Consider the following 17911-nt stretch of genomic DNA (forward strand, 5'->3'; position numbering starts at 1 on the left):
TTTATATATTTCTATTTTTATTTTCATATATAAATTCATTGCTAGATAAACAAAATATAATTACATTTTTCAAGTTAAAGCAACTGGCAAGTTGCACTGTAAACATTTTTATGTTTAAATAGAGTAACTTAATTTAATCTAATTAAATTAAATTAGAGCAATACAAACTATAGTAAACTCACACTGTGGAAGCAGTGAGGTTGCTCTAGAATAACCTTACACTTATTCCTAAAAAACATATGTTGGGGGAAAAAGGTAAACAGTACTTTCATCAATAGTCTCTGACTTGCCTTATTCAATGGAGGGAACCTCTAGACCCCTCAGTGACGCCATGGATACCCATAGCGATTTGAAATGTCCATTTCTTTCTCCCGCTCCACAAAATATTTCACCCTCCCTATGGAAGTCCAATGTGATGCCTCCTCCCTCTCTCTCTGAGCTTGCCTTTTCATTGCCTCTCGGATGGGCCGTTGTTCTTCGGTTATCGGCAAAGATTCCTCGAGGTCATCTGGAGGTGTCCTCCAGGGAATAAAAGTATCCCCTCGGTATGGCGGAGAGGCTGGTGGTTGCAAGGGCTGAGCTCTTGTTACAGATGGTCGGATGTTGCTTGGGAACCGGGAGCTTTGGCGTGGCGCAGCTGGTGGGTGAGGTCGGGTGGGCAGCCTTCCAACATTGGTGGGATGTGGTCTTAACCAGCTGGTGTGGGAAAGCTGTGAGGTGGGTGGCCATCGTTCATATGTAGCTGGTGGCTTTGGCAATGGTTTTGGCATAGGATGTTCACAATGGGTGGGCAATCTCTGGGAAGAGGAAGAAGAAGAAGATTGCTGCCTAGGCATGGAGAAGGGTGCCAGCCTCCGCGCCAAGTGGGGTGCTGGCCTTGGCAGGGAGGGGGGCTGGGTAGTGGGCACTGGCTTATGCAGGGACTTCAGGAGAGGTACCTCCTGTGGAGCCTGTGAGTTCCCCGAGCTACTGCTGGTGGCAGTTAGTGGAGGGAGATTTCTGGCCGCCATGGATGTACTCTTCTTCTTCCCAAGGGGATGGAAGACTTGCACAGACTCCATCATGTGCCAAGCCAGATTGGTCCTTGGGATTGGCACCAAGGGGCGCTCTTCCAATTTGATCTTTTTCCCTTTAATGCCTGGTGTGCTCCCTTTCACTGTGGCCTTCTCTTTGGTTTCAGGTCCCATCTCATTTTTCTCCAATCCTGTCTGGCAGTGTTTGGAGTTTCCTCTATCCAGATTGTCCTCTTCGTTTTTTAAACTTCCCTCCTCTTGAAATGGAAGCTTTCTCTTTTCCTTACATTTTTTCTCCTGACTAGGATGACTTTCCTTAGAGCCCGTTATGCTTGTTCCCTCTATGCTCAGAATACACTTGGGAAACTTGGGTGAAACTTCTGCCTTTGTCGAAATGCCTTTCCTTTTCCCCTTAATCTCTGGTAATGCCTTTGGCTTCATGGACTTTTCATGGGTGGGCTGGCATTTTCTAGAGCCCTCTGGGATAGGTTCCAGAGTGATTCTGGGGAGCTTGATTAACGTCTGGGTCTCAGCAACACCCCACTTTCTTCTCCCTGTCATGCTGATGGGTTTGCCTTCAATTTTCCCATTCCCCTCGTGTTTGCCTTTGCTTTGGGAGGCGTCACATTTTGACTTCTGGGTTTTCTTCAAGGATTTGTTTCTCAAAGGATCTGGTGGAAATGGAAACCCGATATCTTTTAAGATGTAAACTGGGCGCTGGATCAGTGGATTGCCCGAGGGCTTATTCAGTTTTGTATCCTGCTCATCTGTTGGAGGATGTGATGCCTGTCCCTGTGTTGCTGAGCCCTTTCTGAGTATGGCCACCTCTGTGCCCTTGATGTTTAGATCTTTCACAAAGGAATGTGGGTGCAGGGCTTTTGGCACCTCTTTGCATGGCTCAGGGGCATCCGGGATTGACTTTGCCTCTACTCTGAAAGACCTTGTGGACACTGGTGTTAATGACTGGTGGCTTCCCAGGGCTTCCTCTGGAAGGCAGGCCTCCGCCAGCATTCCTTCACTGCCTTTGGTTGTCTCACTGGAAGCAAGAGGTGGAAAGAGGCCTTCTGGAATAAGCGGCTCCAGTGAAGCAATCAGGGTCTCTATCTCGGGATACTTGGAGAGGAGGTCCTCTGGCAGCTGGAACTCGTCTCGGAGGAGACTTTCTTCATCCGCTGGTTGGGGAGGTGGCGGCGGATGTTCCACCACTGAAAGAAAACAAATGAAAAGCATAGCACTGACTGTTTGAAGACAAAGAATCTACTCCGGTTGGCTGAGACAAGCTTGAGGAAGTCCAAGACTCCCATGACTATGTGTTAGAGCATCTCCATATTAAATAAAGTTAAAAAGTGGCATATGGATCTGGATCCATGTTTATCATGTGTAGATTCTTAGCTGACCTATCAGAAGTGCTAGATTAGGCCATGACATCTAGCCCGGAAAGTACACTTGGAAAGCACATGGTCTCAGTCACTGTATGTTCCCACACTTACCATTCAGCACAGCATTGTTGAGCTGGGTTCCTTCCAGTTTTTCTTGTGCGATAGATGCACCTAGGACATCTGTCACTTGGGCACTGACTGCTCCTGTCCCCTGAAGTCCATGTGGGACTTGTACCACTGAAAGAAATTAATCAGGAGGGATCAGTGATTCTACAGCCAAGGAAGACCATTAATTATTTAATTCAGTTACTCTTTCTTCTGTCCAGAGGAAGGTAAGTGAAGGCCTTGTTCTCTGTCCTAGGGAGGCTCAGCAGCCATAGACTTTCCAACTAGATAATGCACACAACTGTCTAAAGGTGGGCAGGCTGGCTGCCTGAAGGTGGGTTCAGGGGCTAAAGTGGCCTTGTTGCACTACTGAGCTCAATGTGTTATCAGTGATATAAACTGGGGTCCATTTTTATATACCTCAAATTTCAGTGTTCAGTGATGAAGTGAAAGCGGGGAAACTGAATAGTGTAAAGTTCCCTGAATCCAACATTGTCCCAGAGGATTATGGGTGGTAGTATATGGTGTGTGGTATGCTCACATGACACCCTCTTTTGGATTAAGAACATAAGCCTATGAGAAGAGTCCTGGCTAAAGGCCCATCTCGTCCAACCTCCTATTCTCAGAGTGGCCAAGCAGATGCTACAAGGAGGACCTGCGTGCGACAGTGTCTTCCCTAGTTGTGATTCTCAGCAACTGAGAATAGGGAAGGTAGAATATGGCAGGTTGAGGCCAGTAGCCATGAATAATTTCAGCTATGAAATGGGATTGTTTTTCTCAACAAACTTGTCTCTCTGCTGCGATAAGAGGTTGTCCCTTGCTATCATAATCTTGCCGGAATTGTGCACTGTACAGTATTCCAAATGTGGTTGCACTGTAGATTAGCATAACAGTTTTTGGATATTGGAACTTACTTTGTTCCATAAGAATATACCCAACACTCACCCACATTGCGGATGCAGGTGGCGCTGTGGATTAAACCACAGAGCCTAGGGCTTGCCCATCAGAAGGTTGGCGGTTCGAATCCCCGCGACTGGGTGAGCTCCCGTTGCTCAGTCCCAGCTCCTGCCAACCTAGCAGTTCGAAAGCACGTCAAAGTGCAAGTAGATAAATAGGTACCACTCCGGTGGGAAGGTAAACGGCATTTCCGTGTGCTGCTCTGGTTTGCCAGAAGTAGCTTAGTCATGCTGGCCACATGACCCGAAAGCTGTACACTGGCTCTCTCGGCCAATAAAGCGAGATGAGTGCAGCAACCCCAGCAATCCGCGACTGGACCTAATGGTCAGGGGTCCCTTTACCACCCACATTGCAGGGCCATGTGGAAATGGTACTAGGAAATGGTACCTACTGAGGCTAGGTTAATTGCCTGATGAGCTAGAGGGTCCCAGACACCCATTAGAAAGCAAATGATTCCTTTACAAAGATGAGCACAAACCTTGTGAGGCTGGAAAGTACCCAGTGGCTGGGGCAGGTTCCAGGGTGGGCTGAGGTTCCACCTGCTGGAGAACCAGGAGCATTTCATTGTTCGCAGCTGGTGGCATAGGGACAGCGCTACCAATCCGGACGATCGGGTTCCTCTGCTCCAGTGGGATGGGAGCTAATGTTCCATGGTGGTAGAGGCCCATCCCGTCCTGGAACGTGGTTGGGCGAATGGGTCCAAGACCAGGAGGCTGCACCTGAACCAGCTGGAGGTGAGGTTGTCTATATAATTGATTCATAGGTCTGGCTGTTGCAAAGTCCCTGTGCTGTGTTTGCAGTGGTGCAAACAAAGGCACTGAGAGATGTCCAGTTGTGCCCCACCCATGGAGAGAAGGACGGAGAGCTATTGGGGTGAACATCTGCTGTGGATCATTCTGTACACCCTGCAAGAGAGGTATTTCACCATGAAGGTATCCCTGGGTGGTGCTGCTGCCTTGGTTTGGTTGAAAGGGCAGAGCTGATCCTTGAGCCTGCAACCAACCACAGTTCTCACATGGTGCTGATGAGTGGGAGATGCTGTGTTGACATTCTCCCACCGTGGAGCTGGTAGTCACTTGGGTGCTCTGAGGCTGGCTGTTGCCCCCTTCAGTCCGCCTGCTGTTTGGAGCCTGATCTGCAATACAAACAAAGTGAGCAGGAGTGTAAAGATCCCTTCAATTCAGCTTTCGCAAGAATCAGCCCTTCCTTAGCAAAGTGTTTTTCTTATTGTTAGGTCAGCCTCTTTACCACTTCTAATTGTTAGGTATTTTAGAGACCCTTTTCTCCAGTTCCCTCTCTACTCTTCAGTTGCATGCTGTGCTCAATAACGCACACCTTGTTTGACTTTTCCCCAACTCCTGTTGCTGGAGGTTCTAAACTACTGGATCTTTGAAAAGGGGTGTGTAAAATGCTGATGAATGGCCTTCTTTTGCTGCCTTGAGGTCTTCCTGCTATTCTATTATCCCCTAGTATCTGGTGGCTTATGATCCCATTGGGGAGGAATCTTTTCCCCATCCTATCTCCCTCCCTCTTTCTTCCATGGAGAAATAGTGTGCCACCCTGCTGCTGTTGCCATAACACATTCTGTCTTTCGTGATGCTCTGCTATGTCCCCCCCCCCCCCCGGTAAACATGAGGGTGAATTTTTCCCCAGTGTTCCTCACCCATGCTCAGTGCCAATTCTAGTCAGCATCCCTTAGGGTGAACCCATGGATCTGGGATCATATGAACCTGTTTACTGCTGTCACCACAGTAACCAACAAGATTCTAACTGGCCAGAGAATGTTATGATGCAAAAGGCAGAGCAGAGTCATGGGCAGTTGGCCTGAACTGAAGGTGTTGGAAAACAAAGATGTCTGTTAGGGGAACTGAAGAGTAACTGAAGTTATGGCCAGTTTGAGTCATAACAAGCCCTACCACACTCTCCTCCTATTGTAGGCATCCCCCCAGTGTGACCAGGTTAATCTGGACACCTAGTGAAGTGACGGGCACCAGCTACCGTAAATCTTACACCTTTTGAAGTCACCTGTTTATATAATTTGGTGAGATAGGGGTCACAACAGCAACAAAGAACATCATTCATCTAAGGACGCCACTCCTCTCAAAGAACAATTGCTGTTTCTGGCTCTCAGATGAGAGCAGAATCAAACCAAACTTCATTTGGCTCTGGATCAGCTTTTTCTCCCAATTTTCTGTGTTGTTGCTCCCTGGAAATTCTTGGCTTGTGAGCTGCTTTGGACAAAGTGCAATGGACCTTATTCTACAAAGTGAATGCAGATCGATAGTGGTACCAATATAATTATGTGAATTTGAAGGCATCTCACTCTTGATCGGCACATCTCGTGAAATTTATATTCAAGACTAAGTCCCATTGAAGAACACTGAATAGGACTTAGTCATGGCTTATCTAAACCACATGGGTGGTGCTGGGACTCTGACTACCTGGAGTGGACTGTGGCTGGTAACTTTTGAAAGGAATCCCCCTTTCAAAAACAGGGAATCAGCCTGCTTTTACATGAGTAGAATGTGTCCTTTTATTTAAAACACATCTCTGGGTTATTTGTGGGGCCTGCCTGGTGTTTTTACATGAGTAGAATGAGTGCTTTTATTTAAAATGCATCTCTGCGTTATTTGTGGGGAATAGGAATTTGTTCATTCCCCCCCCCAAAAAAATATAGTCCGGCCCCCCACATGGTCTGAGGGATGGTGCACTAGCCCACGGCTGAAAAAGATTGCTGACCCCTGTTTTAGATAGGGCACTTGTCATGGACAAGTGACATGACGGGCACTACAATTTATCTTCAACGCCTCCTCTTCCTGTGACATGCCATGACGTGTTATTGTTGTCACTCTTTTTCATGGGGTGGGATTGCTGTAACGGTTTGGCAAAAACAATCCCATTATGCTCTTTATTTGGGGCTGCTTCTTCCTCTAGCCTTTGGGAGTGAAAACCTTGTTGCAATAAAATAATAGTCGCTTTGCTTCTTGCCTGGCTGGTTGCAACTTCTGATTATTTTCTCTGACTGACAAGAAGATCTTGTGGGATCATGGTGAGTCCCTTGAGCCCTAGGGGTGGGCAGTACAGAGTGACCCCCTATTTCTAAAAACACAGGTTATATTGAAAGCCCCCCTAAACCTTAAAAAACCCCTGAACCCTGGAACAGACCACACACCTCTCAAAATCAGGACAATCAAAATTCCTCTTCCTAATTCAGCTTTCCCTATCAGCACTTGCCACTGTGGTCAGCATACCAGTGTACTGGAAGAAGCAAAGATCACCAGTGTTGAAGCAATGCTTCTTCAACATCAACTTCGTTGGACTGGTCATGTTGTTCAGATGCCTGATTATCGTCTTCCAAAGCAACTACTCTATTCCGAACTTAAAAATGGAAAGCGTAATGCTGGTGGTCAACAAAAGAGGTTTAAAGACTCTCTCAAGGCAAATCTTTAAAAATGTAGTATAAACACCAACAATTGGGAAACACTTGCCTGCGAGCACTCCAGTTGGAGAACAGCCTTTACCAAAGACGTCATGGACTTTGAAGACGCTCAAACGCAGGACGCAAGGGAGAAATGTGCTAAGCGGAAGGCACGCTTGGCAAATCCACACCGTGATCAACTCCCACCCAAAAACCAATGCCCCCACTGCGGAAGGACGTGTGGATCCAGAATTGGCCTCCACAGTCACTTATGGACTCATTATTAAAACCATGTTTATGGAAGACAATCTTACTTGGCTATGAGTGATCGCCAAATAATAATAAGAAGAAGATGGCAGCGGCTGAGGGGAGTTGCAGTTCAGAGCCCCCAGGGGCCACCAGGTTGAGGGGAGCTGCACCAATTCATTATCAATGCATTTATCCTTGCCCTCCCTTCCCCACACTGAAAGCTGATGAAGACTGCAATTTGAAGAGGACAGCTCGCTACATTGCCCTCATATTAAGGTTCCTCTTTCTTTTGTATTTGCATTTCCCTGTATTTTATTTTTTTATTTTATAAAAGTTATATACCAGACATCAGTAGCATACTGTGGAGGAGCCAGGGCCCCGGATGCAAAATTCTGAGGGGGCAAGATGTATAAGACTGAATCAGATAAGTCCTGGGGATGCAAAGAGGTGGAGGAAATGTTCTTCCATATGTGGTGGATTTATAAAAGGGTAAAAGAGTATTGGGAAATGATCCATAATGAACTGAAAAAGATGTTTAAAAGTACTTTTCCAAAAAAAAAACCCCAGAGTCCTTTCTGTCAGGGATAATTCAGACTGAAATTCCCAGGTGTCAAAAAAGGTTATTTATGAATGCCACTACTGTGGCCCAAGTTTTGTTAGCCCTGAAATGGAAAATGGGTGAGGTCCCAACCAAAGAAGAATGGCCACTTAAGTTGACAGAATATGCGCAGCTTGCAGACTTAACATATAGAATAAGGGAACAAGAAGAACATGTGTTTAGAGAAGATGGGAAAATGTTTATTCAATATATGGAAAATGACTGTATACAGCTGAAAACGTTGGCAGCATTCAGATAAATTCAACGGTGTAAATAGGTTTTGATGGATGTAATAATGGAATAATGAATGGTATAGTTTCTGTAAAATATGCAAGGATTTGTGGTATGTAAAATGAATCATGGAAAGAGAAGAAGGGAAGTCATTGATATCTTAAGGATATAAAAAATGAGTACTTTTGTAAATTGTAAAGCAGAATATATATACCGTATGTATAAAAAAAAATTATGAGAGAGCACAACCAGGCACTCACAGGCAGCCCCCAGTTTCTGCGGGGACCCCTGCCATAGTGATGCGTGGTTCTGGTGTGCCCCATCCCTGCCTCCCCATACTTTCCTTCCTGCCTGTCGCCTGGGGTCTCTCTGCCTGGCCTCACTGCTGCATCCCTGGCAGACCCTGGCAACTGTGGAGGCTCTGCACAGGCCAGGCAGAGGACTCTATCCACCTTTCTCACGCTCCCGAGTTCTTTAGCTATTCAGCTATGTCAAATGTCCCGACAGACTGTAAACTCGCAACGCTTGGTGAGCAGGATGAGCATGAACAGGCCTGCAGATCACCATAGGCAATATCCCACAGTCTTTGCTCTAGTGATCTGAAGGCTGTGTTGAAGCCCAAGTGTTCAAGAAGAGATGGGGACAGCTCAGTTGAGTTGGTTTTTGGGTGTTGTGCTTGGACCATCAACTGACGGACTCTTCCTGAGCTAGATATTGGAGCAGTCCTGTGCCCAGTTTGAAAACATTTGCCTTATGCCAGTATTTTAAGGGTGCTCACCAGGCCCTGGTCAGTAGAAGGCATTTCCCAGTTTCCAAGAAAATGTCTGAGTTAGGCATACATCTGGGGATCTGGAGGAGAGCCCTCAATTATTTAGCCTGGAGATTATCCAACTAAGATGCTAATCTTCCACTCCAGGTATTAGAGACATATAGTAATTGGGCATCTGTCTTTTCTCTCTCCTTTTTTGGAAATGATTTTTATTGGTTTTACAAAATAAATCTCACATTTAACACATTTAGATTTTAAAATCTAACAAGATTCTTCCGAACCTTTGGACTCCTCTCCTCTCCTCTGTGGGTCCTTCATATATCTAAGTCAACTGCATATTATAATTCATCCGCATTACAGTGGTACCTCAGGTTACGGACGCTTCAGGTTACAGACTCCACTAACCCAGAAATAGTACCTTGGGTTAAGAATTTTGTTTCAGGATGAGAACAGAAATCGTGCGGCAGCGGGAGGCCCCATTAGCTAAAGTGGTACTTCAGGTTAAGAACAGACCTCCAGAACGAATTAAGTTCTTTTTTTATTTTTATTTTATTGGAATTATATTTACAACATAACATAAAGGCCCCCCCCCATTCACAAATCCACCCTCATTAAATGTGAACATAACATACAATGAACATAACATAAAACTATACAATACAAACAGCCAGATAAAAGACTTCCTTTATCCTGTATCTGGCCTCCTTATTTACTTCTTATAAACTGTTTCCTTTATGAATAATTATTAAGATTTTTCTAATTATAACTTAAATACCCACAAAGTCTCCTGCAGACATTAATCGAAACAAGTCCAGGTATATCAGAACGAATTAAGTTCTTAACCCGAGGTACCACTGTATAGTCCTCCAAAGTCTTTGTAACATTGCAAGAGTTACTGAATACCTGCCAAAGAGCTCAAGTGAGTACCAGTGGCCAAGCTGCATGCTCCGGCACTGGGGGCGGAGAGCAGACGGGGCATGGCTGGCGTGCATTCCGGGGCGCGGGGCACCCGGTGTGGTGGGGGGGGTGCGGCACGTGTCCGGGGGGGCAGCCGCCATGGTACCCCCCTCTCCGATGGTGCCGGGGGCGGTGTGCTCCCCCGCCCCCATTATTCCACCAGTGCTCTTTTAAGTACAATCTGTATTTGTCCCATTCCCTATTGAAGTTTTGATCCTCATGATTTCTCATCTTTCCTGTCAGCCTCGCCATCTCTGCATACTCTAGTAGTTTCATCTGCCAGTCGGCTTTTGTTGGCGTCTTCTCCTCTTTCCATCACTGGGCAAGCAGCATCCTTGAAGCTGTTGTCACGTACATGAATAGTATTCTCAAATCTGTGCTGTGCCGGTTTAGCGCAGCGCGCGGGGACTCACCGAGTGGGCGACTCGGTTTGGGGGCAGCTTGGGGGCCATTTAAATGACCCCTGTGGGCCACAGGTTGCCAACCCCTGGTCTATAGTTCTCAGGGTCCCTGGGCTGGCATTTCTTGGAGTTTGGGACCATTTGTGTGGAATGGAAAGGTGAACTCAAGGAAGAGGATCTTTAGTCATATGATGATGAGTTTATTGGGGTAACAATAGGGTTGGAGATGGGATGAGAGTTCTTTCTTTGTGGGACATGGAGGAAGTGGGTTGGATCAGGCATGTCTGGCATCCTCGAAGAAGGAAGAAACTGAGTGGGGTGATTAAGGCCAAAATGTCTTTAAACAGCAAGTTGCAGCTATACTGGTGACTCGGAGCATGGCTGTCAACTTTTCCCTTTTCTTGTGAAGAATCCTATTCGGAATAAGGGAATTTCCCTTAAAAAAAGGAAAACGTTGACAGCTATGACTGGGAGTGGCTGCTGGGACCATATAACACCGGTCCTAAAGGATCTTCACTGGCTCCCAGTATGCTTCCGAGCACAATACAAAGTGTTGGTGCTGACCTTCAAAGCCCTAAATGGCCTCGGCCCAGTGTACCTGAAGAAGTGTCTTTACCCCCATTGTTCTGCCCGGACACTGAAGTCCAGCGCTGAGGGCCTTCTGGCGGTTCCCTCCCTGTGAGAAGTGAAGTTACAGGGAACCAGGCAGAGGGCCTTCTCGGTAGTGGCACCTGCCCTGTGGAATGCCCTCCCATCAGATGTCAAAGAAATAAACAACTATTGGACTTTTAGAAGACATCTGAAGGCAGTCCTGTTTAGGGAAGTTTTTAATGTTTGATGTTTCAATATGATTTTATGCTGTAAGCCACCCAGAGTGGCTGGAGAAACCCCACCAGATGGGCAGGAAATAAATAATAAAATCTACTACTACTACTACTACTAAATCAAAGAATATAAGCTTTACCACACAACTCCTCGCCCCTCTTTTTCTTCCCAATCCTATTCTGCATATTACACTAATATCTTACATCAAATGTAATTGATCTGTAGAAATCACAACCTGAAAAAAGAAACAATGCACTTACTTTTTAAACTAAGAAAATCTTTAATAAAAACAAACTGTTCAACTATAAAACTCTTAAAAGGCTATGAGACTATTAAAAGATAACAAATATAATAAAACAATAAAAGCAATTCTTGCAAGCAGCATTACAACAACCTCGGCTATAAAATTGGAGGTTTCAACAAAGCTACTGCTGCCATCGCCATTTTCAGCTCCTCGCTTGGCATGCTATGTGACCCGGACAGCAGGAGGAGCAGCCCATGCCAATGGTGAGCGGGCAAGGACTCACCTTAGTCAATGGAGGGAACCCCTAGACCCCTCAGTAACGCCATGGATACCCATAGCAAGTTGAAATGTTCATTTCCTTCTCACGCTCCACAAAATATTTCACCCTCGCTACGGAAGTCCAGTGTGATGCCTCCTCCCTCCATCTCTGAGCTTGCCTTTTCTTTGCCTCTCAGATGGGCCGTTGTTCTTCAGTTATTGGCAAGGATTCTTCGAGGTCGTCTGGAGGTGTCCTCCAGGGAATAAAAGTATCCCCTCTGTATGGCGGAGAGGCTGGTGGTTGTACTTGCAAGGGCTGAGCTCTTGTTGCAGATGATTGGATGTTGCTTAGGAACCTGGACATTTGACCTGGCACAGCTGGCCGGTGAGGTCTGGTGGGCAGCGTTCTAGCAATGGTGGCCAGTGGTCTCCAACGTCTGGTGAGGAAAGCTGAGAGCTGCATGGCCATTCTTCATGTGGATGTGAGCCTGATGGCTTTGGCAATGATTTTGGCAATGGGTGTTCCACATGGGTTGGCAGTCTTTGGGAAGAAGAAGAAGAAGATTGTTTCCTAGGCAGCGAGAGAGGTGTCAGCCTTCGCACAAAGTGGGGTGCTGGCCTCAGCAGTGAGGGGCGATCGGAAGGGGGATCTTCATTAATTCCTCAGACTCTGGAACACCCCAGTTTCTTCTCCGTTTACCTTTCCATTTGCTTTGGGTGAAGTCTGAAACAAAAAGAAGAAGGAGGTGCAATCATTATTTTAGATGCAGCTAGTTTGTCCATAATGGAGAGTCTTAATTTATTCCATTGTATTATATCCGTATTTATACCTTTCCTTTCCAAGTTGTACTATAATTAAACTGACCCAACTTGTTCAAATTATGGGTAATTTGTACCCCCAGATATCTAAAACTTTTCCGAGCTTTTGGAATCTTGAACATTGCTGTAAAAGTCTGCTATATATGTGGTGATGTATGAAAAAATGTTACCTCTGCTTTCTTAAAAGTTATTTGTAATCCTGAGACCCTGGAGGAACCGTTCCAGTTCTGTGCATAATATTTTGCCTGCTCTGATAGGGTCAGAGGTGCATAAAATTATATCATCTGCAAAGAGGTCTGATTTTTGTTCATTTCTGTTTATAACCACTCCTGTACCTTTGGGGGGGGGGAGAAGTTCTCTTTTAAGTATAATTGGTAGAGTGGAGAGAAAGAAATTTTATGTATGCTACCATTGCTGCTTAAATGATTTGTGCCCAAAGATGGAAGAAGGAAACAGTTCTGACAGAAGAAGATTGGCAATGTGGAATATGTAGAAATAGCAAAACTAACCAGAGGAATAAGAAATCAAGAAGAGAGACTTTTTAAAACAGAATGGGGAAACTTTATTGACTATTTGAAGATACATTGTAAACAAATCAAAACATTACTGGGACCAATATAAACACATGCAGTAAGAGTTAAGAAAGGGGGGGGGGAAGGAGGAAAATAAGAGGGAAATAGTAAATATATTTGAATTGGACATGCAGTAATAAAAAATATATATAATAACCGCAGAAAGGAGAGGAGGGAAGTCGAGCGGAAGGTACATTAGATCTGTAAATATTTTGGGTTTTTTGTTAACATATTTATAAAAAGTGGAAATGGAAAATAAATATTTATAAAACAAAAATGTTTGTAACCATTCCTGGACAAGAGAGGGCATTGCATACTTTGATTGCAAATGGTTCTAAAATTAATACAACAAACAGGGGTGACAGAGAACATCCTTCCTTCTGAACTAAAAGGCCCCAAGCTTTCCACATAAGGGAGTTGGCCAACCCCTGGATAATTTTAATTGCTTATGATCCCATTAGGGAGAAATCTTTTCCCCATCCTAGCTCCCTCCCTCTTTCTTCCATGGAGAAATAGCGCCACCCTGCTTCTGTTGCCATAACACACACTGTCTTTCGTGATGCTCTGCTATGTCCCCAACCAAGGGTAAACATGAGGGTGAATTTTTCCCCAGTGTTCCACAAATGCACCCATGCTCAGTGTGAATTCTAGTCAGCATCCCATAGTGGGAACCCATAGAACTGGGATCATATGGACCTGTTTACTGCTGTCACCACAGTAACCAGCAAGATTCTAACTGGCCAGAGAATGTTATGATGCAAAAGGCAGTGCAGAGTCATGGGCAGTTGGCCTGAACTGAAGGTGTTGGAAAACAAAGATGTCTGTTAGGGGAACTGAAGAGTAACTGAAGTTATGGCCAGTTTGAGTCATAACAAGCCCTGCCACTCTCTCCTCCCATTGTAGGCATCCTCCCAGTGTGACCAGGTTAATCTGGATACCTAGTGAAGTGGCGGGCACCAGCTAAATCTTACACCTTTTAAAGTCACCTGTTTATATAATTTGGTGAGATAGGGGTCACAAGAGCAACAAAGAACATCATTCTTCTAAGGACGCCACTCCTCTCAAAGAACAATTGCTCTTTCCGGTTCTCAGATGAGAGCAGAATCAAACCAACTTGCTTTTGGCTCTGGATCAATGTGGATATTTTATGGATATGCACTTATTGATCTACTGCTTTTCCTCCCAAAGTGAATGTTTTGTGTTGTTGCTCCCTGGAAACTCTTGGCTAGTAAGTTTCTTTGGACAAAGTGCAATGTACCTTATTCTATAAAGTGCAATGTAGGTTGACCGTGGTTCTGAAACAATTCTGTGATTTTGAAGGCGCCTCAGACTTGATTGGTACATCTCGTGAAAGTTATATTCAAGACTAAGTCCCATTGAAGAACACCTTAGTCGTGGCTTATCTAAACCCTATATGTGGTACTGGGACTCGGACTACCTGGAGTGGACTTTGCCTGGTAACTTTTGAAAGGAATCCCCCTTTCTCCCTATTCTCTTGCTTCCACTTCCATGTATGTTGCCTTCTCTAAGTTGTCGAAAGATCTACACCATTCCCCTGCTATAATCCCTTAACTTCTCAGATGGCTTCTCTGTCTGCTTCATGGGACAATAAAGCAGAACATCTGAACATTAAATGGCACCATTTCCTACCTGCCATGCCGATAGGAGCACTGAAATAGCACGAACATAAAACCAACCAATGGAGAGCAGTCCTTTCACTTCTCATGGATCCAGCGTCCGGTAAGAAGTGGGCAATGGAATGGCGATGGCATAATTTTTTTTATTGCTGTCTCTATTGAAGCTGACCAGATTGGTCCTGGGGACTGGCTTCAAAGGGCGTTCTTCCAGTTTGATCTTTTTCCATCCTTCATGTCGATGTGAGCCTGATGGCTTTGGCAATGGATTTCCCACATGGGCTGGAAGTCTTTGAGACAAAGAAGAAGATTGTTGCCTAGGCAGTGAGAGAGGTGCCAGCCTTTGCACAAAATGGGATGCTGGCCTCAGCAGGGAGGAGGGATCAGAAGGGGGCACCAGCTTAGGTAGTGTCGGAGAGGACCTGGGATAGGCTTCAGAGGCCATTCTTCAAATTTGTTCTTGTTCCTTCTAGTACCTCGTATTCTCTCTTTGCTTTCAGCTCCATTTGCTTTTTCACCACACCTTACTGCTGTCACCACAGTAACTGCCAAGATTCTAACTGACCAGAGAATGTTATGATGCAAAAGGCACTGTGGAGTCAGGGGCAGTTGGCCTGAATTAAAGGTGCCAGGAAAACAAAGGTGTCTGTTAGGGGAACTGAAGAGTAACTGAAGTTTTGGCAAGTTCATTGAACAATTCCCAACCTGCCATGCTGATAGGAATGCTGAAATAACACAAATATCGAAGCCGACCAGTGGAGAGCAGTCCTCGCACTGCTTATGGAACGAGCGTCCGGTAAGAAGTGGACAACGGAATGGTGATGGTACAAAGTTGTTTATTGCTGTCTCTACGGTAACCCTGCAGAATGTGAGGAAGAGGCTGGAGAATATTCGAATCAGAAACAGATGATGTCATCATGGAAGGTGGAAGAGCAGCCCAGGGGTGAGAAAAGGGCCATCAGTCCACCATACCTGGTTGACAATTCATCTTCCCAGGCTCCTCACAATTTTTTTAACATGGTCATCTGAATTTTCCTTTGGGGGTTTGTTTGAATGGAAGACCAACGTATTATTATTATTTCCTTATTAAGTGCTTGCTCCACATCCTGTTAGGATCAAGGCACTTGTAGCTGAGTCCCATCATGTTAAGTATTTGTCCCTTCCAATCCACTCTTGTACACAGCTGTACTTGCATCCACAAAGATCTCACACATTCACTCAGTTGACACTCTGTTTGTTGTTAAGGAGGTCTAAGAAAGTAAATTGAGGGAGTCTGAGTCAAACAGTCTGAGAAGAGCAGGAGGAAGAGGAAGAGGAGCCTCTCTCCTCATTTCCTGTATTGTTTTGCTTTTTGCTTTCTTGCTTCCTGCTTCCTGCTTCCACCAGGGTAATACCACCTGTCAAACACTGTAGGAATTTCAGCCTTTTAGCTCTTGTGATTCTGGAGGTACTGTATTAAGATGCAGCACTGCTCTTTTTGTAACCTGGGAAATAAGATACTGCAAGGAAGAGGGACATACAGTATGAGCTCCTAAGAATCAATGAAACAGCTAGAGGCATGGAACACAACAGATTGTTGTCGTTGTTGCTGCTTTTTTATAGAGTACATCACTGGTCCACACTCTCTTCATATTGTTAGTCTCCAGCATGACCAATGGTCACAGATGATGGGAGCTTGTAGCACAATGACATCTGGGTGGCACCATGTTGACAACCCCTGCTCTACCTTCTGCGCTGTCTTCAAAACATTAAATGGTAAAGTGTATCAAGCTGGTTGTAAATTCTTCCAGCAGCAGGTAAAGGTAAAGGTAAAGGTACCCCTGCCCGTACGGGCCAGTCTTGACAGACTCTGGGGTTGTGCGCCCATCTCACTTAAGAGGCCAGGGGCCAGCGCTGTCCGAAGACACTTCCGGGTCACGTGGCCAGCATGACATCGCTACTCTGGTGGGCCAGAGCCGCACACGGAAACGCCGTTTACCTTCCCGCTGGTAAGCGGTCCCTATTTATCTACTTGCACCCGGAGGTGCTTTCGAACTGCTAGGTTGGCAGGCGCTGGGACCGAGCAGCGGGAGCGCACTCCGCCGCAGGGATTCGAACCGCCGACCTTTCGATCGGCAAGTCCTAGGCGCTGAGGCTTTAACCCACAGCGCCACCTGCGTCCAGCAGCAACTGATACCTAAATTCTGCTGGTATTCTGGGGCCACAACTAGTAGCAATTCTAGCTTCTAATAGTAAAGTGTTGGTAAAATCACCAGGGCAAATCCCCGCTCCCCCCCCCCCAGCCTCCAAGTCCATTTTAAACAACTTCTTTGACATTTAGTTTTCCCTTGTAGAGTTGGAAGAGGGAGCTTCATTGTCCAAACGTGAATGCCTGGTTGGAAGAGGTCATATCCAGCAATGTTAAGGAAGAATCACTCTATTGTAGCCTTTTCCCATTCCCCACCCAGAGGTCACTTAAGGGATTTAAGAGCCCATTGTCACTTGGGAAATAGACAATCTGAGTTAATCATCAATGCTTAGAACTCCAAGGAGGCCATTTCCTATATTTGGTTTTAGATTTAAATATCAGAAGGAGTGATAAATCACTAATCTTGGGGTTCCTGGAGAGATTTTATCTCTCATTCCTTGCTGGACTGCTTTTGTAAAGGGAGGCATGATAGTTTATTGATAGAAGATGTTTCTATTCCAGATGATTCCAATTGTGTTGGGATAACAGGATGCTTCAGGGAATGGCAGAGGGGGCTATCAAAATTCATTTGGAAAGGGGAAAAAACCCAGGATTAAACATAAATTACTAACTGATATTAAGGATAGAGGGGGTTTTCCGATACCAGATCTGAAGCTTTACTATGAAGTGTCCTGTCTTTGCTGGAACAAAAGAGTGGATGATCTTGCAGAATACTGATTTATTGGCTTTGGAGGGATGGGGCAATAGATTTGGGTGGCATGCCTATTTAGGCTATGAAAAGTAAAAGCACACAGGGGTTTTCTAAATCATATAATACAGAAATCACTATACATGGTGTGGGACAGGTACAAAAATCTATTGGAACCAAAAACACCCTGGTGGTTATCTCCTCTAGAGGCCATCTCAGTAAAGAGGAAAAAAATGGGGGGGGGGAATTGGGCAACCTATAAAGAAATTATAGAGGAGGAACAAAACCAACTCAAATTGAGAAAATTTGAAGAAATCAGACATCACCTCACAGATTGGTGTCAGTACCATCAACTAATTGATATTTTCAAATTTGATCAAAAAAATGGGTTTGCGACAGTGGTATTGAAAAAGATATATTAAAGAATAAAAAGAAAATACTATCTAAAATGTACAGACTGCTTCTAGATTGGGAAGAAAAAAGAAGAAAAAATGAAGGAGGTGATGATTAAATGGTCAATATACTTTGGTTACTCCATTCAGGTGGCTGCTTGGGAAAAATTATCGAATAAAGATCTAAGGTTTACTGCTTGTTATACACTAAAGG

The 17911-nt window shown here is 45.1% G+C and overlaps 1 protein-coding gene and 1 long non-coding RNA gene across 6 annotated transcripts; one reads left to right on the top strand and one right to left on the bottom strand.

Annotated features, from left to right (window-relative positions):
• On the bottom strand, positions 1-14936 carry LOC310834666 (uncharacterized protein). Of its 5 annotated transcripts, XM_083718657.1 has the most exons (5): positions 13769-14936; positions 5118-5466; positions 3933-4589; positions 2504-2629; positions 1-2218 (listed from the first exon to the last, which is right to left on the bottom strand). In XM_083718657.1, the coding sequence occupies exons 2-5, from the start codon at positions 5119-5121 to the stop codon at positions 321-323; spliced, it is 2685 nt and encodes an 894-aa protein (XP_083574783.1). In that variant the 5' UTR covers positions 5122-5466; positions 13769-14936; the 3' UTR covers positions 1-320. The 5 variants fall into 5 exon arrangements, with proteins under 5 accessions (XP_083574783.1, XP_083574781.1, XP_083574782.1 ...); XM_083718655.1 differs by lacking the exon at positions 5118-5466 and having other exon boundaries at positions 14446-14936; XM_083718656.1 differs by lacking the exon at positions 13769-14936 and having other exon boundaries at positions 5118-6990.
• On the top strand, positions 14455-16192 carry LOC310835341. Its single transcript, XR_014559573.1, has 2 exons — positions 14455-14535; positions 14930-16192. It is a non-coding gene; the product is annotated as an uncharacterized lncRNA (long non-coding RNA).
• The last annotated feature ends 1719 nt before the right edge of the window (positions 16193-17911 follow it).

This window comes from Podarcis gaigeae (genome assembly GCF_964106915.1).
Source record: "Podarcis gaigeae genome assembly, chromosome: 17".
Classification (NCBI taxonomy): Eukaryota; Metazoa; Chordata; class Lepidosauria; order Squamata; family Lacertidae; genus Podarcis; species Podarcis gaigeae.

Bases quoted from the DNA above. Each gene is read 5' to 3' on its own strand.
- LOC310834666 (XM_083718655.1), bottom strand. From the start codon at position 14,521: ATGAGAAGTGAAAGGACTGCTCTCCATTGGTTGGTTTTATGTTCGTGC. The intron at 4,590-14,445 runs GTAGGAAATGGT...TTTGTATTGCAG, and splicing joins TGCTCCTATCGGCATGGCAG to ATCAGGCTCCAAACAGCAGG. The intron at 2,219-2,503 runs GTAAGTGTGGGA...GTTTTCTTTCAG, and splicing joins CAACAATGCTGTGCTGAATG to TGGTGGAACATCCGCCGCCA.